The sequence below is a fragment of the Mercurialis annua genome, linkage group LG4, assembly GCF_937616625.2.
Source record: "Mercurialis annua linkage group LG4, ddMerAnnu1.2, whole genome shotgun sequence".
Taxonomy (NCBI): domain Eukaryota; kingdom Viridiplantae; phylum Streptophyta; class Magnoliopsida; order Malpighiales; family Euphorbiaceae; genus Mercurialis; species Mercurialis annua.
The window spans coordinates 1,157,344-1,179,009 of NC_065573.1; the positions used below are offsets into that span (position 1 = coordinate 1,157,344).

The 21,666-nt window shown below is 36.1% G+C and overlaps 1 protein-coding gene across 1 annotated transcript; it reads left to right on the top strand.

Moving 5' to 3' along the window:
* The first annotated feature begins 16,615 nt into the window (after positions 1-16,615).
* LOC126677201 (uncharacterized) lies at positions 16,616-21,435 on the top strand. The gene is made up of 6 exons (XM_050371706.1): positions 16,616-18,785; positions 19,088-19,305; positions 19,396-19,562; positions 19,677-20,397; positions 20,488-20,633; positions 20,742-21,435. The coding sequence occupies exons 1-6, from the start codon at positions 16,616-16,618 to the stop codon at positions 21,433-21,435; spliced, it is 4,116 nt and encodes a 1,371-aa protein (XP_050227663.1).
* The last annotated feature ends 231 nt before the right edge of the window (positions 21,436-21,666 follow it).

Consider the following 21,666-nt stretch of genomic DNA (forward strand, 5'->3'; position numbering starts at 1 on the left):
TAATAGCAATTTAAGCCTAACGTTTACAAAGGTTACGAAATAAATCCAAGCGTTTCACCTTTTTAGCAATTTTAGCCAAACGTTTACAAATGTTCCGAAAAACAATCCAAGCGTTTCACCTTTTTAGCAATTTAAGCCAAACGTTTACAAATGTAAAGAAACAAATCCAAACGTTTCCCCTTTTTAGCGATTCAAGTCAAACGTTTACAAACGTTACAAAACAAATCCAAACATTTCACCTTTTTAGCGAATTAAGCAAAACGTTTACATAGGTTAGGAAAAAAATCCAAACGTTTCACCTTTTTAGCGATTAAAGCCAAACGTTTACAAACGCTACGAAACAAATCAAAACGTTTCACCTTTTTAACGATTTAAGTCGAACGTTTGCAAACGCTACGAAACAAATCCAAACGTTTCACATTTTTAGTGATTTAAGCCAAACGTTTACGAAACTAATCCAAGCGTTTCACCTTTTTTGCGATGTAAGCCAAACGTTTTCAAACGTCACGAAACAAATCCAATCGTTTCACCTTTTTAGCGATTTAAGCTAAACGTTTACAAACGTTTTGAAACAAATCCAAAAGTTTCACTTTTTTAGCAATTTAAGCCAAACGTTTACAAACGTTACGAAACAAATCCAAACGTTTCACCTTTTTTGCGATTTAAGCCAAACTTTTACAAACGTTACGAAACAAATCCAAACGTTTCGCCTTTTTTAGAGATTTAAGCCAAACGTTTACAAACGTTACGAAACAAATCCAAATGTTTCCCCTTTTTAGAGATGCCAAACATTTATAAACGTTACGAAAAAAAACTAAACATTTAAAACATTACGAAATAAATCCAAACGTTTCCCATTTTTAGCGATTTAAGCCAAACGTTTACAAACGTTACAAAACCAATCCAAGCGTGTTCCCTTTTTAGCATTTTAAGCCAAACGTTTACAAATGTTACGAAATCAATCCAAGTTTTTAAACTTTTTATCAATTTAAGCCAAACGTTTATAAACGTTCCGAAACAAATCCAACAGTTTCACCTTTTTTGTAATTTAAGTGAAACGTTTACGAACATTATGAAACAAATCCAAACGTTTCACCTTTTTAGCGATTTAAGCCAAACGTTTACAAACGGCACGAAAAAAATCCAAACGTTTCCTCTTTTTAGGGATTAAAGCCAAATGTTTATAAATGCTACGAAACAAATCCAAACGTTTCTCCTTTTTAGCAATTTGAGCCAAACGTTTACAAACGTTACGAAATAAATCCAAGCGTTTCACGATTTTAGCAATTTAAGCCAAACGTTTACAAACGTTACAAAATAAGTCCAAGAGTTTTATCTTTTTAGCAATTTAAGCCAAACGTTTACAAATGTTCCGGAAAAAATCCAAGAGTTTCACCTTTTTAGCAATTTAATCCAAACGTTTACAAATGTTATGAAACAAATTCAAACCTTTCACCTTTTTATCTATTTAAGCCAAACGTTTACAAACGTTACGAAATAAATTCAAACGTTTCACCTTTTTAGCGATTTAAGCCAAACGTTTACAAACGTTATGAAACAAATTTAAACTTTTTCCCTTTTTAGCGATTTAAGCCAAACGTTTACAAACGTTACGAAACAAATCCAAACGTTTCGCCTTTTTTAGAGATTTAAGCCAAACGTTTACAAACGTAACGAAACAAATCCAAACGTTTCCCCTTTTTAGAGATTTAAGCCAAACGCTTACAAACGATACGAATCAAAACTAAACGTTTAAAACATTAGGAAATAAATCCAAACGTTTCGCATTTTTAGCGATTTAAGCAAACGTTACGAAACAAAACGAAGCGTTTTACCTTTTTAGCAATTTAAGCCAAACGTTTACAAACGTTACAAAACAAATCCAAGCGTGTTCCCTTTTTAGCAATATAAGCCAAACGTTTACAAACATTACGAAACAAATCCAAACGTTTCACGTTTTTAGTGATTTAAGTCAAACGTTTACAAACGTTACGAAACAAATACAAATGTTTCACATTTTTAGCGATTTAAGAACAAACGTTTACAAACGTAACGAAACAAATCCAAACTTTTTGCCTTTTCAGCGATTTAAGCAAACGTTTACAAACGTTCCGAAACAAATCCAACAGTTTCACCTTTTTAGTAATTTAAGAGAAACGTTTACGAACGTTATGACACAAATCCAAACGTTTCACCTTTTTAGCGATTTAAGCCAAACGTTTACAAACGGTACGAAAAAAATCCAAACGTTTCCTCTTTTTAGGGATTAAAGCCAAATGTTTATAAATGCTACGAAACAAATCTAAACGTTTCACCTTTTTAGCCATTTAAGCCATACGTTTACAAACGTTACGAAACAAATCCAAACGTTTCTCCTCTTTAGCAATTTGAGCCAAACGTTTACAAACGTTACGAAATAAATCCAAGAGTTTTACCTTTTTAGCAATTTAAGCCAAACGTTTACAAATGTTCCGGAAAAAATCCAAGCGTTTCACCTTTTTAGAAATTTAAGCCAAACGTTTACAAATGTTATAAAACAAATTCAAACCTTTCACCTTTTCAGCTATTTAAGCCAAACGTTTACAAACTTTAATAAATAAATCCAAATGTTTCACCTTTTTAGCGATTTAAGCCAAACGTTTACAAATGTTACGAAACAAATTCAAACTTTTTGACTTTTTAGCGATTTAAGTCAAACGTTTACAAACGTTACAAAACAAATCCAAACGTTTCGCCTTTGTTAGAGATTTAAGCGAAATGTTTACAAATGTTACGAAACAAATCCAAACGTTTCCCCTTTTTAGAGATTTAAGGCAAACGCTTACAAACGTTACGAAACAAAACTAAACGTTTAAAACATTACGAAATAAATCCAAACGTTTCCCATTTTTAGCGATTTAAGCCAAATGTTTACAAACGTTACGAAACAAAACCAAGCGTTTGACCTTTTTAGCAATTTAAGCCAAACGTTTACAAACGTTACAAAACAAATCCAAGCGTGTTCCCTTTTTAGCAATATAAGCCAAACGTTTACAAATGTTACGAAACAAATCCAAACGTTTCGCGTTTTTAGCGATTTAAGTCAAACATTTACAAACGTTACGAAACAAATCCAAACGTTTCACCTTTTTAGCGATTTAAGAATAACCGTTTACAAACGTAACGAAACAAATCCAAACTTTTTGCCTTTTTAGCGATTTACGCAAACGTTTACAAACGTTACGAAACAAATCTAAACGTTTCACCTTTTTAGAGATTTAAGCCAAACGTTTACAAACGTTACGAAACAAAACCAAATGTTTAAAAGGTTATGAAACAAATCCATACGTTTCACATTATTAGTAATTTAAGCCAAACCTTTACAATCGCTACGAAACAAAACCAAGCGTTTCAACTTTTTAGAAATTTAAGCCAAATGTTTACAAACTTTACGAAACAAATCCAAGCGTTTCACCTTTTTAGCAATTTAAGCCAAACGTTTACAAACATTCCGAAACAAATCCAAGCGTTTCACCTTTTTAGTAATTTAAGCGAAACGTTTACGAACGTTATGAAGCAAATTCAAACGTTTCACCTTTTTAGCGATTTAAGCTAAACGTTTTCAAATGGTACGAATAAAATCAAAACGTTTCCCCTTTTTAGGGATATAAGCCAAACGTTTATAAACGATACGAAACAAATCTAAACGTTTCACCTTTTTAGCCATTTAAGCCAAACGTTTACAAACGCTACGAAACAAATTCAAGCGTTTCTCCTTTTTTGCAATTTGAGCCAAACTTTTACAAACGTTACGAAACAAATCAAAGTGTTTCACCTTTTTAGCAATTTAAGCCAAACGTCTACAAAGGTTACGAAACAAATCCAAACGTTTCACCTTTTTAGCAATTTACACCAAATGTTTACAAACGATACGAAATAAATCAAAATGTTTCACCTTTTTAGCGATTTAAGCCAAACGTTTAAAACGTTACGAAACAAATCAAAACGTTTCACCTTTTTAGCGATTTAAGCCAAACTTTTACAAACATTACGAAACAAATCCAAACGTTTAACCGTTTTTGCGATTTAAGCCAAACCTTTACAAACGTTACGAAACAAATTCAAACGTTTCCCCTTTTTAGCGATTTAAGTCAAACCTTTACAAACGTTATGAAACAAATTCAAAAGTTTCCCATTTTTAGCGATTTAAGCCAAACGTTTACAAAGGTTACAAAACAAATCCAAGCGTTTCACCTTTTTAGCAATTTAAGCCAAACGTTTACAAACGTTACAAAACAAATCCAAACATTTCACCTTTTTAGGGATTTAAACAAAACATTTACAAACGCTACGAAACAAATCCCAGCGTTTCACCTTTTTAGCGATTTAAGCCAAACGTTTACAAACGTTACGAAATAAATCAAAGCGTTTCACCTTTTTAGCAATTTGGGCCAAACGTTTACAAACGTTAAGAAATAAATCCAAGAGTTTCAACTTTTTAGCAATTTAACCCAAACATTTAGAAACGTTACGAAACAAATCCAAGCGTTTTACCTTTTTAGTAATTTAAGCGAAACGTTTACCAACGTTATTAAACAAATCCAAATGTTTCACTTCTATTACCGATTTAAGCCAAACGTTTACAAACGGTACAAAAAAAATCAAAACATTTCACCTTTTTAACGATTTAAGCCAAACGTTTACAAACGGTACGACAAAAATCCAAACATTTCCCCTTTTTAGCTATATAAGGCAAACGTTTACAAACGTTACGAAACGAATCCAAGAGTTTCTTCTTTTTAGCAATTTGAGCCAAACGTTTACAAACGCTACGAAGCATATCAAAGCGTTTCACGTTTTTACCAATTTAAGCCAAACGTTACAAATGTTCCAAAAAAAATCCAAGCGTTTCACCTTTTTAGCAATTTAAGCCAAAAGTTTACAAATGTTACAAAACAAATCTAAACGTTTCCCCTTTCTAGCGATTTAAGCCAAACGTTTACAAAAGTTACGAAACAAATCCAAACATTTCACCTTTTAGCGATTTAAGCCAAACGAATACAAAGCTTAGGAAAAAAATCCAAACGTTTTACCGTCTTCGCGATTTAAGCCAAAAGTTTACAGACGATACAAAACAAATTCAAACGTTTCACCTTTTTAGCGATTTAAGCCAAACGTTTACAAACGCTACGAAACAAATCCAAACGTTTCACCTTTTTAGCAATTTAAGTTGAACGTTTGCAAACGCTACGAAACAAATCCAAACGTTTCACATTTTTAGCGATTTAAGCCAAACGTTTAAGAAACAAATCCAAACGTTTCTCCTATTTAGCGATGTAAGCCAAACATTTTCAAACGTTACGAAACAGATCCAAACTTTTCACCTTTTTAGCGATTTAAGCTAAACGTTTAGAAACGTTATGAAACAAATCCAAATGTTTCACCTTTTTAGCGATCTAAGCCAAACGTTTACAAACGTTACGAAACAAATCCAAACGTTTAACTTTTTTAGAGATTTAAGCCAAACGTTTACAAACTTTAAGAAACAAATTCCAACGTTTCGCCTTTTTAGCGATTTAAGCCAAACGTTTACAAACGTTACGAAACAAATCCAAACATTTCGCCTTTTTTAGAGATTTAAGCCAAACGTTTACAAACGTTACGAAACAAAAATAAACGTTCAAAACATTACGAAATTAATTCAAACGTTTCCCATTTTTAGCGATTTAAACCAAACATTTACAAACGTTATGAAACAAAAACCAAGCGTTTCACCTTTTTAGTAATTTAAGCTATACGTTTACAAACGCTACAAAACAAATCCAAGTGTGTTCCCTTTTTAACAACATAAACCAAACGTTTACAAACGTTACGAAACAAATCCAAACGTTTCACCTTTTCAGCGATCTATGCCAAACGTTTACAAACGTTACGAAATAAATCCTAACTTTTTTCCTTTTTAGCGATTTAAGAAAACGTTTACAAACATTACGAAACAAATCCAAACATTTCCCCTTTTTAGATATTTAAGTCAAACGTTTACAAATGTTACGAAACAAAACCAAACGTTTAAAAGCTTATGAAACAAATCCAAACGTTTCACATTTTTAGTGATTTGAGCCAAACCTTTACAAACGTTACGAAACAAAACCAAGCGTTTCACCTTTTTAGAAATTTGAGCCAAATGTTTACAAACGTTACAAAACAAATCAAAGTGTCTCACCGTTTTAGCAATTTAAGCTAAACGTTTACAAACGTTCCGAAAGAAATCCAAGCGTTTCACCTTTTTAGTAATTTAAGTGAAACGTTTACGAACGTTATGAAACAAATCCAAACATTTCACCTTTTTAGCGATTTAAGCCAAACGTTTACAAACGGTACGAAAAAAGTCCAAACGTTTCCCCTTTTTACGGATTAAAGCAAAACGTTTATAAACGCTACGAAACAAATCAAAATGTTTCACCTTTTTAGCCATTTAAGCCAAACGTTTACAAACGTTACAAAACAAATCCAAGTGTTTCTCCTTTTTAGCAATTTGAACCAAACGTTTACAAATGCTACGAAACAAATCCAAACATTTCACCTTTTTAGTGATTTAAGCCAAACGTTTACAAACGTTACGAAACAAATCAAAACGTTTCCCCTTTTTAGCGAATTAAGCCAAACATTTACAAACGTTACGAAACAAACCCAAACGTTTCACCTTTTTAGCGATTTAAGCCAAACCTTTACAAACGTTACAAAACAAATCTAAATGTTTCCCCTTTTTAGCGATTTAATCCAAACCTTTACAAACGTTACGAAACGAATTCAAACGTTTCCCATTTTTAGCAATTTAGGCCAAACGTTTACAAACGTTACAAAACAAATCCAAACGTTTCACCTTTTTAGCGATTGAAGCCAAGCCTTTGCAAACGTTACGAAACAAATCCAAACGTTTCCGCTTTTTAGTGATTTAAGCCAAACCTGTACAAACGTTACGAAACAATTTCAAACGTTTCCCCTTTTTAGCGATTTAAGCCAAACGTTTACAAAGGTTACGAAACAAATCCAATCGTTTCACCTTTTTAGCAATTTAAGCCAAATGTTTACAAACGTTACCAAACAAATCCAAGCGTTTAACCTTTTTAGTAATTTAAGCGAAAATGTTTACAAACGTTACGAAACAAATCCAAGCGGTTCACCTTTTTAGCAATTTATTCCAAACATTTACAAACGTTAAGAAACTGTCGCGACCCAAAATATTGAGCCGAGACCGGCGCTAGGGAACGGGAGTGGTAGCTTTGGAACCCGTAGCAAGTCTAAAACCACTATCAACATTTCGCAAATAATAAACAAATAACATCAATACAACGGAAGAAAACATGTATATATACATATATAAATATTCACATTTACTTTCTGATATCCACGTGGGCTCTAGTTAGTGTTCCTCGTAAAAACTGGCCTCACGGGAGTATATACATGCTAGTATCTCAATATATTTCACTGGCATCTGGTGTCGTGAACAAAGCATATCGTAAGTAGCCTACCAAAAATATATAAACAAGACAGCAAGTAATACATATAATCAAAATGTACTGCAGTCTAGGCTACAACTTTGTCGACACAGGACCACTACTGCAACAGTACAAAAGTCAATGAACTATACATACGTAGCTGACTTCCGGATCCCAAAACTGGCTTCTAGCTAGGTCCAGACACTAAGCACTTGAAAGACAAAATACTGAGTGAGTTTGCATTTTACTAACGGTATTATTATAAAACATAACATCGCATTTAAGAAACAATAGTACAAAAATAATACATATAAACAGGTATTTCATCCGTTCGAAACTACTATCCTAAAATGTGACGCAACTTACGAATTTTCAAATCATACTGATCCACATGGTCCGACCCGGGAGTGTTCACACTCTACCACATCGATCGCAACCAATCTCTTAATCCCAAAGTCTGAGTCCAACTCACTAGATACGGGGACTCCAGGTTACACCATTACCGAGTGCTCGCTCGTATCGAATTCATTGTCCAACTTCAAAATTCATATTCATATTCATACTCATATCATGCATGTATATCAAATCATTTATCATATGCAAACACACTAGACTGACTCGATACTGGTGATCACAAAGCCTATTGACACCCAATAGGTAGCAAGTTTCTTCGGATCGCATACTAGTTCCTCATATATAAACTTGATAGAAACAATATGACATTTAATCAAATCATATATACTGCAATGCGTAAAACAATACATATATATATAAAGTATAATATTAAATAACTTTAATATATAATACAAGAAAGTAAAGTGCAACTAACAGTAACCGCTATCCAGTCAATAATGTGGTCTATATGATGGTATGCTCGCACTAGCCCACGTCTGGTGCCCTCACTGCTCGCTGATGCGTCTGATACAAATTAATTAACGTTTAATAACTTTAATAGCTAAACGTGGATTTCATGTTTATATGTATAATACTTTTAAATCTTAGGTTTTGGTTTCGTTCTTAATGTTATTCACGTTTTCGATAATCCTTAGTCGTACTTACGACTTAACGAATACTGCTCCTCGTATTCGAGAATCGTATAACGTTCTTAATAGAATTCTTACTTATCACATTAATGTTCACCTCTATATTGTTTTATATCCATTTCAAGATATTTGACTGAGTTCTATCCCCGTATCAAGCTATCAGAAGCTAATTTTCACTCACGGAAGTCCATCAAAGATTGGGGTCGAAGTAGGGCATGTCGTGCCAGCTAAGAACATTGTGCCCTTCACTGGTGCACGTCGCGCACCCCTGGTACGACGTTTTCGACGTCCCCAAGTATTTCCGGCGATCCAAAACTCCTAAACTCAAACTAACAGATACCCAACTCATAAAAACACTTAACTTATCCTTTTTCGCTTCAAAAACATAAAAAACAATTCGATTCCTAACCGTACGATTCAAACGTAACTTTCTATATGAAACAGTCCATAAAAACTGTGATACAACACCACAAACTGAGCGATTACCTTGATATGATGCCTTAGAACGATAGAGGATTAATTCCGAAGAGATCGCCGCAAAAATCGTTTCAATCGGACGCCGAACGGAAAAACAGCGAGCGAACGAAGTGAAACGGCGAATTGTGAGGTATCTGGATTGTTCTTCTTCTCTCCTTCTGATTCTGTCTTTCAAATGAGTTTTTATATATATTATGGCTAATGTGCCTTTTAGGTTCTCATTCTCTTTACTTAATATAATTATCTATTAAACTTTATTTTCCTTTAATTAAATCGATCAATTAATCGACTAATACTTTAATCGATTCGTAAACGTATTATTTATATACAATAAATAATACGAATCCCAATATTAATATTTTCCCGTCAAAACTGATAAATTTCCATTTTTGAGACGTAGTGGCTAAATTACCACTTTAGTTCTTGAGCTTCATTTTTTGACTTTTCTTGACATTTTTTCTTTTAATTCCAATTCCAACTTTAGAACTAAAATATAATATTAATTTCCGCATAATTACTTTCCCAAAACCGACCTACTAGAATTTTATTTATCTAAATTTCTCGGAAATCTTTCCGTTATCGCCACTCTGGCGACTCAAGACTGGACACGTGGTCCAATTAGATAATTTAATCTTTTGGGGTATTACATACTTCCCCCCCTTATAAAAATTCGTCTCGAATTTTCATATAACTTGTTGAAACTTTAAAACTATTCTTATGCTCTTCTTAACGTCTATTAGTACGCATCAGTCATAGTTTCTTCTTTCACTTTAACTGTTAACTTCGCATTCTGCCTATTTACTTGTGACTGTGATGTTGTACCTATCGTTGGTTTATCATCTTCTTTACTTATAGAATCTTTTTGCCGTCACGTAGATTTGAAATTGTACTCCTTGCGTCATTACCACCTGGTCGGGATTCCCCTTGTTGGTCGTCATTAGGCGTTGTGTAACGTCCTCTTGATCTGTCATTTCCTTCTTAGTTCTCATCGGGTGGTTATCTGCCTCTTTTATGCATGAGTAGTCAATGACGTGTCATTCACATCCTTAATGACATACTTACTTTATTCATACCTCTGTGAGTATTCACCCTTATAATTACAAATCTGTAGTTATAATCTTCACTGTCATGCCTCGTCGTTATTCTCCTTCCTTAAGAGTTTATCTCTATTCCATACTTCTTTCCTTGTCACTTCTGATACTTAGTTCTGTCACGACCCAATTTCATGGATCGCGACCGGCGCTAGGGTATGGGTATGGTCGTACCAAAACCCGTAGCAAGCCTCGCGGATAACCTTAAATACAATTAAACCTGCAAGAAAACCACCACTCGGGGGCTACAGAGACTTCAACCTAAGTCTAGCAGTTTATATAATACTTAAATAATAACTTAAATATCTGAAATGCTCGGCTAGAATCCGAGACTTAAAGCATGCCTTATATAAATCAAATCCAATGTACAACATGCCAACAACGATAATAAATAGTCGGATCATTCCGACAAACCAAAGTATAAGATAATCATAAATGACTAACTAGTTCTACTGCGGTCTAAGAGTATAAAACAGTTGACTAGCTTATTAAACAAAAGAACCTCCGAAAGAATCAAGAAAATCGGAGACCGACCAACTCTCTCAAATCATTAGCCTGGAAAAATTGGGAAAACAACGGGGTCAGATATACTGAGATGAGTTCATAATGCTATTTACATTTATTACGTTTAAAACCCTTAAAACCAAATCCTTTTATACTAATATACTTATATACTTGATTATGGAATGCAGTATTGAAATGAAATTCCAAAGTATATATATATCCCAAAGTATAATCCAAAGTAGATGGGAATAAATCCTCATCGAATCCCAAAGTAGGCCAGACATTGGTCAGCAGCTCCCAAAGTACTTACCGGTGCACGCAGTCTCAATACAAGCCTATCGAATAGCTCGTTTCAATCCAGATCCATAATCCTTAAAAACAGTTCGCAAACAGTTGTAATACTAAAATATTTTGCGGTACTTAATAAAGCGGTAAATAACACTATAAACTCACTGCTTGCTTATCCACGTGATAATCTTGGCAAACAGCTAACCCTGCGTAGATTCCGAAGCACGAGCAGTCGACGGGTCTAAAACAAGGTATAAGTTAAAATCACATCAACACCTAACTCTAAGAATACTAGACACCACATAGGACTAGTATCTCAAACAACAACCAAGGTACAAGTCAAAGTAAATGCCATAGCATAACATTCATACATATACAATCCATTTCCGAAGTAATTCCAAAGTATAACAACAAGTTAAGCATGATTGAGTTCCCCTTTAAAAACATAATCTGGAAGCTTATATAACTTGAAGACCTTAAAATTAAGTGAAATCCCAAAGTAGTGAATTAGCCTTCAAGCTTAATCTCACATGTCGGAAGACCCAAGTCTATCCCTACCCAAAGATACCAAAGTAAACCAAAGTATGAATCCGGAACCTTTAAATTAAATCGTTATACATTTAAAAACCATGGAACTCAACATAACTTAACAAAAACGATTCACTTAAACAACATGCTTAGTACTAGCCACGAATGGACAAATCACCCAAAGTAGACACAGGCGTGCCAAAACACTTAAATAGGTTTAATAAGGATTTAAATATGCATTTAAATCTATCAACTCAGATTTGAAAATGGAGAAACCAATTCATCCATTTATATGGCACACATCGCCATCTCATGTAAAACTAACACGAAACAAATCCAACGATCTTTAAACATTGTTAACATGTTACAAACATCCAACACATCCTTAAATCGCCTATGGGCAACATCTAGGGTCTAAGAACAACAATCGAATCAACCAAAGTATAAACGTGCATTAGAAGTCAATTAATCAACCTTAGATCCACCAAACATGCCAACCGATAAAGGATTGATTCAATCATACTATGTCAGCCCTAAACATGTATTTCCAGCCATAAATCATCACACCAAAACAGTGAATAAAACATGCCAAGATCATACCAAGAATCTAGCACAAAACCTAGCAATTGATTCCATGTAACCTAAGTAAGAATTCAATGCAAGCATGATAACCTAATCATAACAACCTATAATCAGATTACACAAAGAAAAGCAGTAGGTAACATCAATATAGTAACCTAACAACGAATCGAAAAAGCAATAACAAGTTTAAGCGAGAGAAACGGCACATACCATGACAATAACTATGAACCAAATCAAGAAGAAATGAGATCAGTTTAGGTCAGCCCCTCTAACACCCAAAGTTGCTGGAAATCAAGAATTGAATAATGAGGAATCGAAACTGACGATAGAGCAATGATTATATAAAAGAGAATTTGCGCGAATCACTTACCGAAGACAAAATTGAGAGGGAAAGATGAAACAAGGATCAATCTCAGAGAGTATTTGTGTTTTAGGTCGACTAGGGTTTTAGAAAAACAAATGAAAGCGTTTGAAATCAGATAAGGGGTCTATTTATAGGCCAAAACAGTAATTCAGATTGAGGGGCGCGATGGGACGCGCGTTGCGAGGCACGTTGGACCCATCGCGCCTTCCTCAGCAAAAGAATAACAAATCTGCCTGAGGCGCGTTGCGAGGCGCGTTGGACCCAACGCGCCCTCCATCGCGGCTCGACGAAATCCGATCTCCACCGCACAGTTTTTAACAATTTCTCTAGGGAACAACATATCCTAACGGTGGCCCGATCCGACGGTGCAATTGGGAGATATGGACGATTTACTAAAGCATGTCAGATTCATAAGGCACACGAACACATCATCGATTATAATCCGGAAACAAATCAAATTGCCATCGAAAACTTCACACGACTCATGTGACACATACCATATAATATCAACACTCAAATCAAAGTGTCACACTTGCTAAATCCACCATAAACAATCCGAAACTAAGTCAGAATCACAACGAAACTATAACGGAAAATACGGGATATTACAAGTTCCTTTATCAGTCAATCCCTTTTTGAGTTATAATTTGTCTATGATACTCACTGTTTCTTAACTTAGTTGAGTCTGATACACCTTTTGTTATCTTTAGTTTCTCTTTCCTTTGCTTCTTTAAGCTATCATGAACTTCGCGTCGTTTTATTAGTCGTGATCCTTCATCCGTTCACCATTGCTAATCCTCCTCTTCACGTTAACCTAAATTGCGTAGCTTGTACAGCTACCTTTATTAACCAATACTATCTGTTATTTTTTTTTTAATTTTTTTTATCTCCTTTATCTTTCTTTGTTTTTGTTTGATCCTTTAAAGATAGTCTCGAGTCTTTAATTGATTTTTTAGTCAAAGTTGTCTTTTCTTTACGTCATGATTCCTTATTCACGTTAACCTCATAAGAATCTCATATGTTTCTTTAACATTTAACTTTCTCGAGAATCTTTCTCACTAACTAGCCTTCTCTTAACTTCATTCTTACCTTTAAGCTTTAGCTGATCCAATAGATCTTTAATGGCTTATCTATCCGCTTTTGTATTTGTATTAATCTATAACCGACAATGTCGTAAGTTTTCATCACGTTCTTTATCACAATTCCTCCTTGGTGTATGAACAACTTTCTCTTTCATCTTATACTTCTTCTTCTTACTTTCGAATAGTTTCACGACTTTATGCTTACTTTCCGAGGTATCGTCTTTGTACTGTACTTCCTCTGTGCTTATTACGTAGTCTTAAACATACTTTAATCATCTTAGCTTTCTTATATAATATCCACCATCATCATTATAACTTTGTAGTTTCTCTTACATAACCTATTCTTGCTCATTCGATAGAAATACGGTATCATTACGCTCCTTTCTTGTCGTATCGCTTATATCCTTCATCTGATTATGTAATACCCCGTAAAATTAAAGGATTAAATTATTCCACGTAAGGAATAATTTATAGGACCGGGAGAACGTAAATTAAATTTAAGGATAAATTTAATTTATAGTATCTCCGGAAATATAAAATAGTTATAGAAGTTAAAATATAAAAAAATTTGATATTTATATTTTAACTAACGGGAATTAAGAAATGCTTATAAATTAAAATAGGGTAATTTATAAGTCCCGTGTGAATATTTTTGGAGTCAATATTCACAAAATATTTTTAGAAAGTTACCCCTAAAATTTTATAGAATTTGGAGATAGAAATTTTATTAAGTGGGTCTAATTTAGCCCTAATAAATCTTTAATGAATTATTAAAGATAAAATATAAGTCCCGTGAGAATAAAAATTATGTTTTTATTTTAATTACGAATTATGGAATTCGTGGTTAAAATTTCATAAAATTTGGAGTTCGTTGTCCGTTTTAGTTACGGACGAGTATTTAAGAATTTGGGTTAAAGTAACGCGTGAATACCTAGGGGCTAGTTTGGAATTTAACCAAACTATATATAAACATTTCAAATCAAATGTTTATAGCAGCAGAAATCAAAAACCTTAGGTTTTTGAAATACAGAGAACGGCGACGACGGCACGCGACGGTAGGTTCGACGGTTTCGATCCAATTTCTCGTTTCTAACTCAAATTTCTTCGGTAATCCATTAATAATCGAAGTTATAACCGTTATTTTGAATTTGGATATATAGAAAATGGATTATATTCGAATATATAACGGTTACCGTATCGAATCGAACGTATACGTAATGATTTTACGTTCCGATAGTGAAAATGGATAGATTGGCATTTGTATATGTGTTTAGGATCGGAAAAATGGGTTTAGCTCGACGGAAATCGGCCCGGGAACGGAGTTCCCGTGGCTGTGCGGCACAGCCACTGTGCGTCGCACAGTGACTGTGCGGACGCACAGTCACATGTGCGGGCGCACAGGGCCTCGCGCCAGCGCGTGTTTCCGACGTGCTTTCGCACGTCGGGTTCCGAACCAACGAGTTTTGAACAATTTTGAACGGTACGTTCAATAAGGACTAAAAAGAACTTGGACGTTTAAGGAAGTTCGATTAATTAAAACTTAGAAATGTTTTAATTAGGTCCTCTATTAATCAAAATGATTAATAGCTAGAGGACTATGAGTTGAGATTAAAAATGAGTATAGACTAGATATGCTATATGTTTAGTAATGTCAATAGAGAGTCTACTCTTTAGAGTTAGAATTCTTGTTTCAATTGTGTTTAATAATATTTTTCTAACTAGATCCGACGAGCAAGCAAGCTACCGGACCAGGAGAGTAGAGGGTGAACGAGAACTGTTTTGTGGATAACGGTTTTGTGAGTTCGCATATTTACTTTTGAATATTGATGCCAAAACATTTATAACTAAAAATGTGTTTGAAATTGCATTGCATAGAGTCAATTTGAAACCAATATATAGATCCACTGGAACGTGCTATCTATTGGGAAACAATAGAACTGTGTGATCACCGGTATTAATAAAACATTGCATTGCATATTAGTTGGGTTCTTTGGCCAGATGCTTGCAAAGCGGCCAAGACCTAACAGGTTATCCTGGGAAGCCAGTAATTTGATTTACGGCCCAGCAAACCTTACACAGAGATAAGATGATTGTGATAACATGAGTTCACATTTCATCCTGTGTTAAACAAGAGGGCACGAACTGTGACATTAATCACAGTTAACCAAATGGGGTTTCTCTTAGGGTTTCATTTGGATCGGTTATTTGGCTGCACAAAGTGGGTTTACATGCGATTTCTGCTTTTATTAATATGCTTGAGTAACTATGTGAATTCACTCATATTTGACCCCCGTTGATTTCCCTTTTCACAGGTAAATGATATTTTGACGTGACAAGACTTCCAATTCTTTCTCTGGAAGTTGTAACTAAATAAAGGTCACTCTAGAGCTGCAGAGTAGTTCTAGCTGCGAACAGTAGTTCAATTGTAAATGCTTAAACTCTGATATGAAACTACTGTGAGTATCATTTTGGGACAAAAGCATGTTTTTATAAAAAGGGCTTTTGCCAGTTGTTTATAAGAAACCTGGTTTTAATAAAAGCTTTGTGATTAATTAAGTGGCATGCTTAAACCAGTTACTTGACATGATAACTGGTTTGCACCGCTGGCATTGTTTTTGGGCAGGGTTGTGTCAAGGTGTATGCAGTATACATGTATTACCCTGAGTCCAAAAATGCGATTGCATGGTTTTGATTACACGTTTAATTGAAGGTTTTCAAATACTTGCGAAAAGAAATTGAGACCTTTTATGTTTTCAAAACGCGAAAAGTTTTTACTGTTTTTCCTAGGCTTGCTACGGGTTTCGGAACAACCATTCCCATTCCCTAGCGCCGGTCTCGGCACGAGTTTCTAAGCGGAAATCGGGTCGTGACAAAGTTGGTATCAGAGCAATGTTGTAGAACTGGAATGTCTACAGTAACATTGCCGATACTCGAATAGTAGAGTCTAAAGAACTACTGCAGCAATAGGATTTGAGTCATGTCCTTGATATGTCATCATTTAATTGTGAAATATTCAGCTTTTCCTTAGGTTGTGAATTTAGAATGTGTTGGATATGAGTTATATATTGTGATACGCATGAGCACGTGAGGTGTGACCATTGAGATGGTTATATGCGTTCATGTTGGATTTGTATTTGTTGTTCTTCATTTGATTGCAGTGTGGTTTGATTTGGTTAGGATGGCTGACCAAAGGCAAACTCGTGGTCGAGCTGCGATGATACGAGATGCACCTGAAGAGGCTCATGATGAGTCGTCTGTGCATATAGGGCAACATGAACCGGCCAACGTAGCAGGTAGAGGCCGTGGGCGTGGTAGACCTAGAGGTAGAGCTAGAGGTCAAGCTGTGGAGGAACAGGAACGAGTTCAGGCTCCTGGGATACCACAACAACCTAACGCGCCAGGCTTCGACTTTAATCAGTTCTTAGCTGGAGTTGCAGCTATGCAGGCTAACCAAGTGGAGAATCAGGCTATGCATAGGGAGCAACTATTGCAACAACAACAGCGTGTTGGTGCAAATGTTGATAGAGACAGTGTTTTGGCTTATATGCGGCTCAAACCAACAGAATTTGATGGTTCAGGCGATGCATTGGATTTCCTTGAGGAAGTTGAGCGTAATGCTAGACGTTTGCAGGCTGACGAGAGACAGTCAATCTTGTTAGTTGAAATGTCAATGAAAGGACCAGCAAAAGATTGGTTTCGACGTATAATTCAACCTACGATGAATCAAATGACCTGGGCAGAGTTTGTTAATCGGTACAGAGAATTTTATCTGCCATTTTCTGTGAACGAGAGTTATCGTGATCAATTGCTGAATTTGAGAAGAGGAAATAGGTCAGTGCAAGAATATGTGACGGAGTTCACTAGGTTGGGAAGATTTGCACCTGATTTGATGGCTGATCCAGCAAGGGCGAATGCGAGTTTTATCAAGGGTTTAGGACCCGAGTTTATTAGCCTTGTTTCTGATGTGAACCGAGATTTGATCCATTTGATAGACAGTGCACGTCAAATGGAGACTTCGTTGGTACAGTTTGGCAGAATTGTAAATTCTACTGCACCAGTGTCGACAAGGAGTGATCAAGATGGTGCGACAGCCAGTACACAAATGTGGTTTAATCCAAGTGGTTTTACTGGACCGCGACGTAAAAATTTTAAAGGGAAGAGTAATAAGCGTTTCAATACCCCTGGAGCTAGTTCAAGTGGACGTAGCTCAGGAAGTTCTGGAGTTTTAACTCCATATTGCCAGAATTGTCGGAGGAGACACTATGGAGTGTGTCACCTTGCTCCAGGAGCGTGCTTTGTTTATGGCCAACCAGGCCATTATGCAAGACAATGTCCAATGTCAGGAGCACAAGGGTCTGCTACCAGTGTTGCTCAACCTTTTCAGCAGCAGCGGAGACCTATGTTTCCGGCGGCATCTGGGCAAGGTCAAACTGGTAGTACATTTACTAGCCAGAGAGGAAGAGGTTTTGGTAATAATCGAGGTGGAGGAAGAAATGGTGGAGGAAGAGGTACTGGTCAGAACTCTCAAGCGGAGGGGAGTCAAGCCAGGGTGTTTGCACTAAATCCACAAGAGGCTCAAGCCTCTAATGCAGTTGTGCAAGGTATTTTTACTATAGCTTCTATGGATGCTTTAGTATTATTTGATCCGGGTGCAACACATTCATTTGTTTCACCGAGTTTTGCGATTAAGATGGGAAAGCAACCCGCTTACTTGCAAAATCCATTATCAGTAGCCACGCCAATGGGTGAAAGTATGGATGCGGACATAGTTTATTCGTCTTGTCCTGTGAATGTTCAAGGACGAGAGTTGCTTGCCGATCTAATTTTGCTAGAAGTACTAGCATTTGATGTTATATTAGGTATGGATTGGTTAGCTCGACATAATGCGAGTGTGGATTGTCGCGAGAAGTTAGTGACATTCAATACCCCTGGAATTGAGGTGGTTTCACTTCAAAGTGAAAAATTAAAATCCACTGCTAGCATAATCTCAGCTATGAAAGCTCAACGAATGATGAGAAAAGGATGTCCAGCATTCTTGGCTATTGTGTTGGATACAGAGAAAGCTCAAGGAACTGTACAGAATGTACCGGTGGTAATGGAGTATCCAGATGTTTTTCCAGACGAATTACCGGGATTACCACCAGATAGGGAGATAGAGTTTTGTATTGAGTTAGCTCCTGGTACCAAACCGATATCAATACCTCCTTATCGAATGGCGCCAGCAGAGTTAAAGGAACTGAAAGATCAACTAGAGGAACTACTTAGTTGTGGTTTTATCAGACCAAGTGTTTCACCATGGGGAGCACCTGTTTTATTTGTTAAAAAGAAGGACGGATCATTTCGGCTCTGTATAGATTACAGACAGCTGAACAAAGTTACAATCAAGAACAAGTACCCATTGCCAAGGATTGATGATTTGTTCGATCAACTGCAAGGAGCAAGGTACTTTTCTAAGATTGACTTGCGATCAGGATACCATAATTAAAGATCCGAGAGGATGATGTTTCGAAAACTGCTTTTAGGACTCGGTATGGTCACTACGAGTTCCTAGTTATGTCATTTGGATTGACAAACGCACCAGCGGCTTTCATGGATTTGATGAATAGGATATTCAAACCCTTCTTGGATCAGTTTGTAATTGTTTTCATAGATGATATTTTGATCTACTCGCGTACGGAGGAGGAGCATGCACATCATTTGCGCATAGTTCTTCAGACATTGAGGGAGCATCAATTATACGCCAAGTTTTCAAAGTATGAATTTTGGTTAGAAGAAGTAGCATTTTTGGAACATGTTGTGTCTCAAAATGGAATCAAAGTAGATCCAAAGAAGATTGAAGCAGTTGTGGAATGGAAACGACCAACTTCAGTGACTGAAATTCGTAGTTTCCTTGGTTTAGCAGGATACTACAGAAGATTTGTGCAAGATTTCTCAAAAATCTCTGCACCATTGACGAAGTTAACTCAGAAGAATGCAAAGTACGAATGGACAGAGAAATGCGATAACAGTTTTCAGAAACTGAAGGAGTGTCTAACGACAGCTCCAGTGCTAGCATTACCTGAAGGTATTGAAGGATTCACTGTTTACTGTGATGCTTCAAGGGTTGGTTTAGGATGTGTTTTAATGCAACATGGATGAGTAATAGCTTACGCTTCTCGCCAACTGAAAAAGCATGAAGTGAACTATCCTACTCATGACCTGGAATTAGCAGCAGTAATTTTTGCATTGAAAATCTGAAGACATTACTTGTACGGTGCAACGTGCGAGATATTCACAGATCATAAAAGTTTGAGGTATATTTTTGATCAACGTGAATTGAATCTCAGACAGAGAAGGTGGTTAGAGTTGCTTAAGGACTATGATTGCACTATACAGTATCATCCGGGTAAAGCCAATGTGGTGGCTGATGCGTTAAGTAGGAAGTCTGCGGGAAGTTTAGCACATGTTACTATAGAGTGGCGAAGGCCATTGATCAAAGAGATCAATACGATGTTCAGTCAGAACATCAGATTTGAAGTTTCTTATCTTGGAAGCTTGATAGCCCAGTTAAGTGTGCGACCAACTCTAATCGACAGGATTAGGGAACTACAAGGTGAAGATCCTCAACTAAAGCGTGTCATGGAAGAGGTAGAGAAAGGAAAGTGTCAAGACTTCAGTGTTGTTAATGGAACACTGAAGTATGGTACCAGATTATGTGTACCAGATATTGAAAATTTAAGGCAGAAGATCATGGAGGAAACCCATGGATCAACTTATAGTATTCATCCAGGTTCTACCAAGATGTATAGAGATATTAAGGAGATGTACTGGTGGAACGGAATGAAGCGAGATATTGCAGAGTTTGTAGCAAGGTGTCCAGTGTGTCAGCAAGTTAAGCTTGAACACCAAAGGCCATATGGATTTTTACAACCCCTACCCATACCAGAGTGGAAGTGGGAGAGGATTACAATGGACTTTGTGGTTGGATTGCCTAAGACGCAGAAAGGTTTTGATTCTATATGGGTTATAGTGGATCGTCTGACGAAGTCGGCCCACTTTATACCTATTAAGATATCATATACTGCGGCGAAATTGGCACAAGTATATATTGACAAGATAGTCAGTTTACATGGAATTCCCGTGTCAATAGTTTCAGATAGAGGTTCAGTATTTACCTCTAGATTTTGGGAAAGTTTGCAAGAAGCGATGGGAACACGGTTAGATTTTAGTACCGCATTTCATCCGCAAACTGATGGACAGTCTGAAAGGACTATTCAGACTTTGGAAGATATGCTTCGACTGTGTGTACTGGATTTTGGAGGTAGCTGGGATGTGTATTTGCCATCAGTAGAGTTCTCATACAACAACAGCTATCATTCCAGTATCGAGATGGCTCCATATGAGGCATTATACGGTCGTAAGTGTCGATCTCCTATCTGTTGGAAGGAAGTAGGAGAAACAAAATTGACAGGAGCAGAGATTATCCAAATTACCTCAGAGAAGGTACCATTAATTAAGCAACGATTGGAAACTGCTTTTAGTCGCCAGAAAAGTTATGCAGATTCAAAGAGAAAAGAGATAGAGTTTCAAGTTGGTGACTATGTCTTTCTGAAAGTATCACCAATGAAGGGTGTTTTTCGGTTTGGAAAGAGAGGCAAGTTATCTCCAAGGTATGTGGGACCTTACGAGATTATAGACCGCATCGGAGCAGTAGCATATAAATTAGATCTACCGCCAGATATGTCACAAGTTCATCCGGTGTTTCACATATCGATGCTGCGAAAGTATATCGCAGATCCTTCTCATGTGATTCAACCACAAACTGTAGAGGTTAATGAGGAACTTTCTTACGAGGAGCAGCCTGTTGAGATAGTAGATACTCAACTGCGGAAACTTCGTACTAAGGAGATTCCTATGGTGAAAGTGCTGTGGAGAAATCATTCTGTAGAAGAGTGTACGTGGGAGACAGAGATGGATATGCGTCAGCGATATCCTTACTTATTTTTACAAGGTACGTAGTTCTTATTGAAATTCGAGGACGAATTTTAATAAGGTGGGGAGAATGTAATACCCCGTAAAATTAAAGGATTAAATTATTCCACGTAAGGAATAATTTATAGGACCGGGAGAACGTAAATTAAATTTAAGGATAAATTTAATTTATAGTATCTCCGGAAATATAAAATAGTTATAGAAGTTAAAATATAAAAAAAATTGATATTTATATTTTAACTAACGGGAATTAAGAAA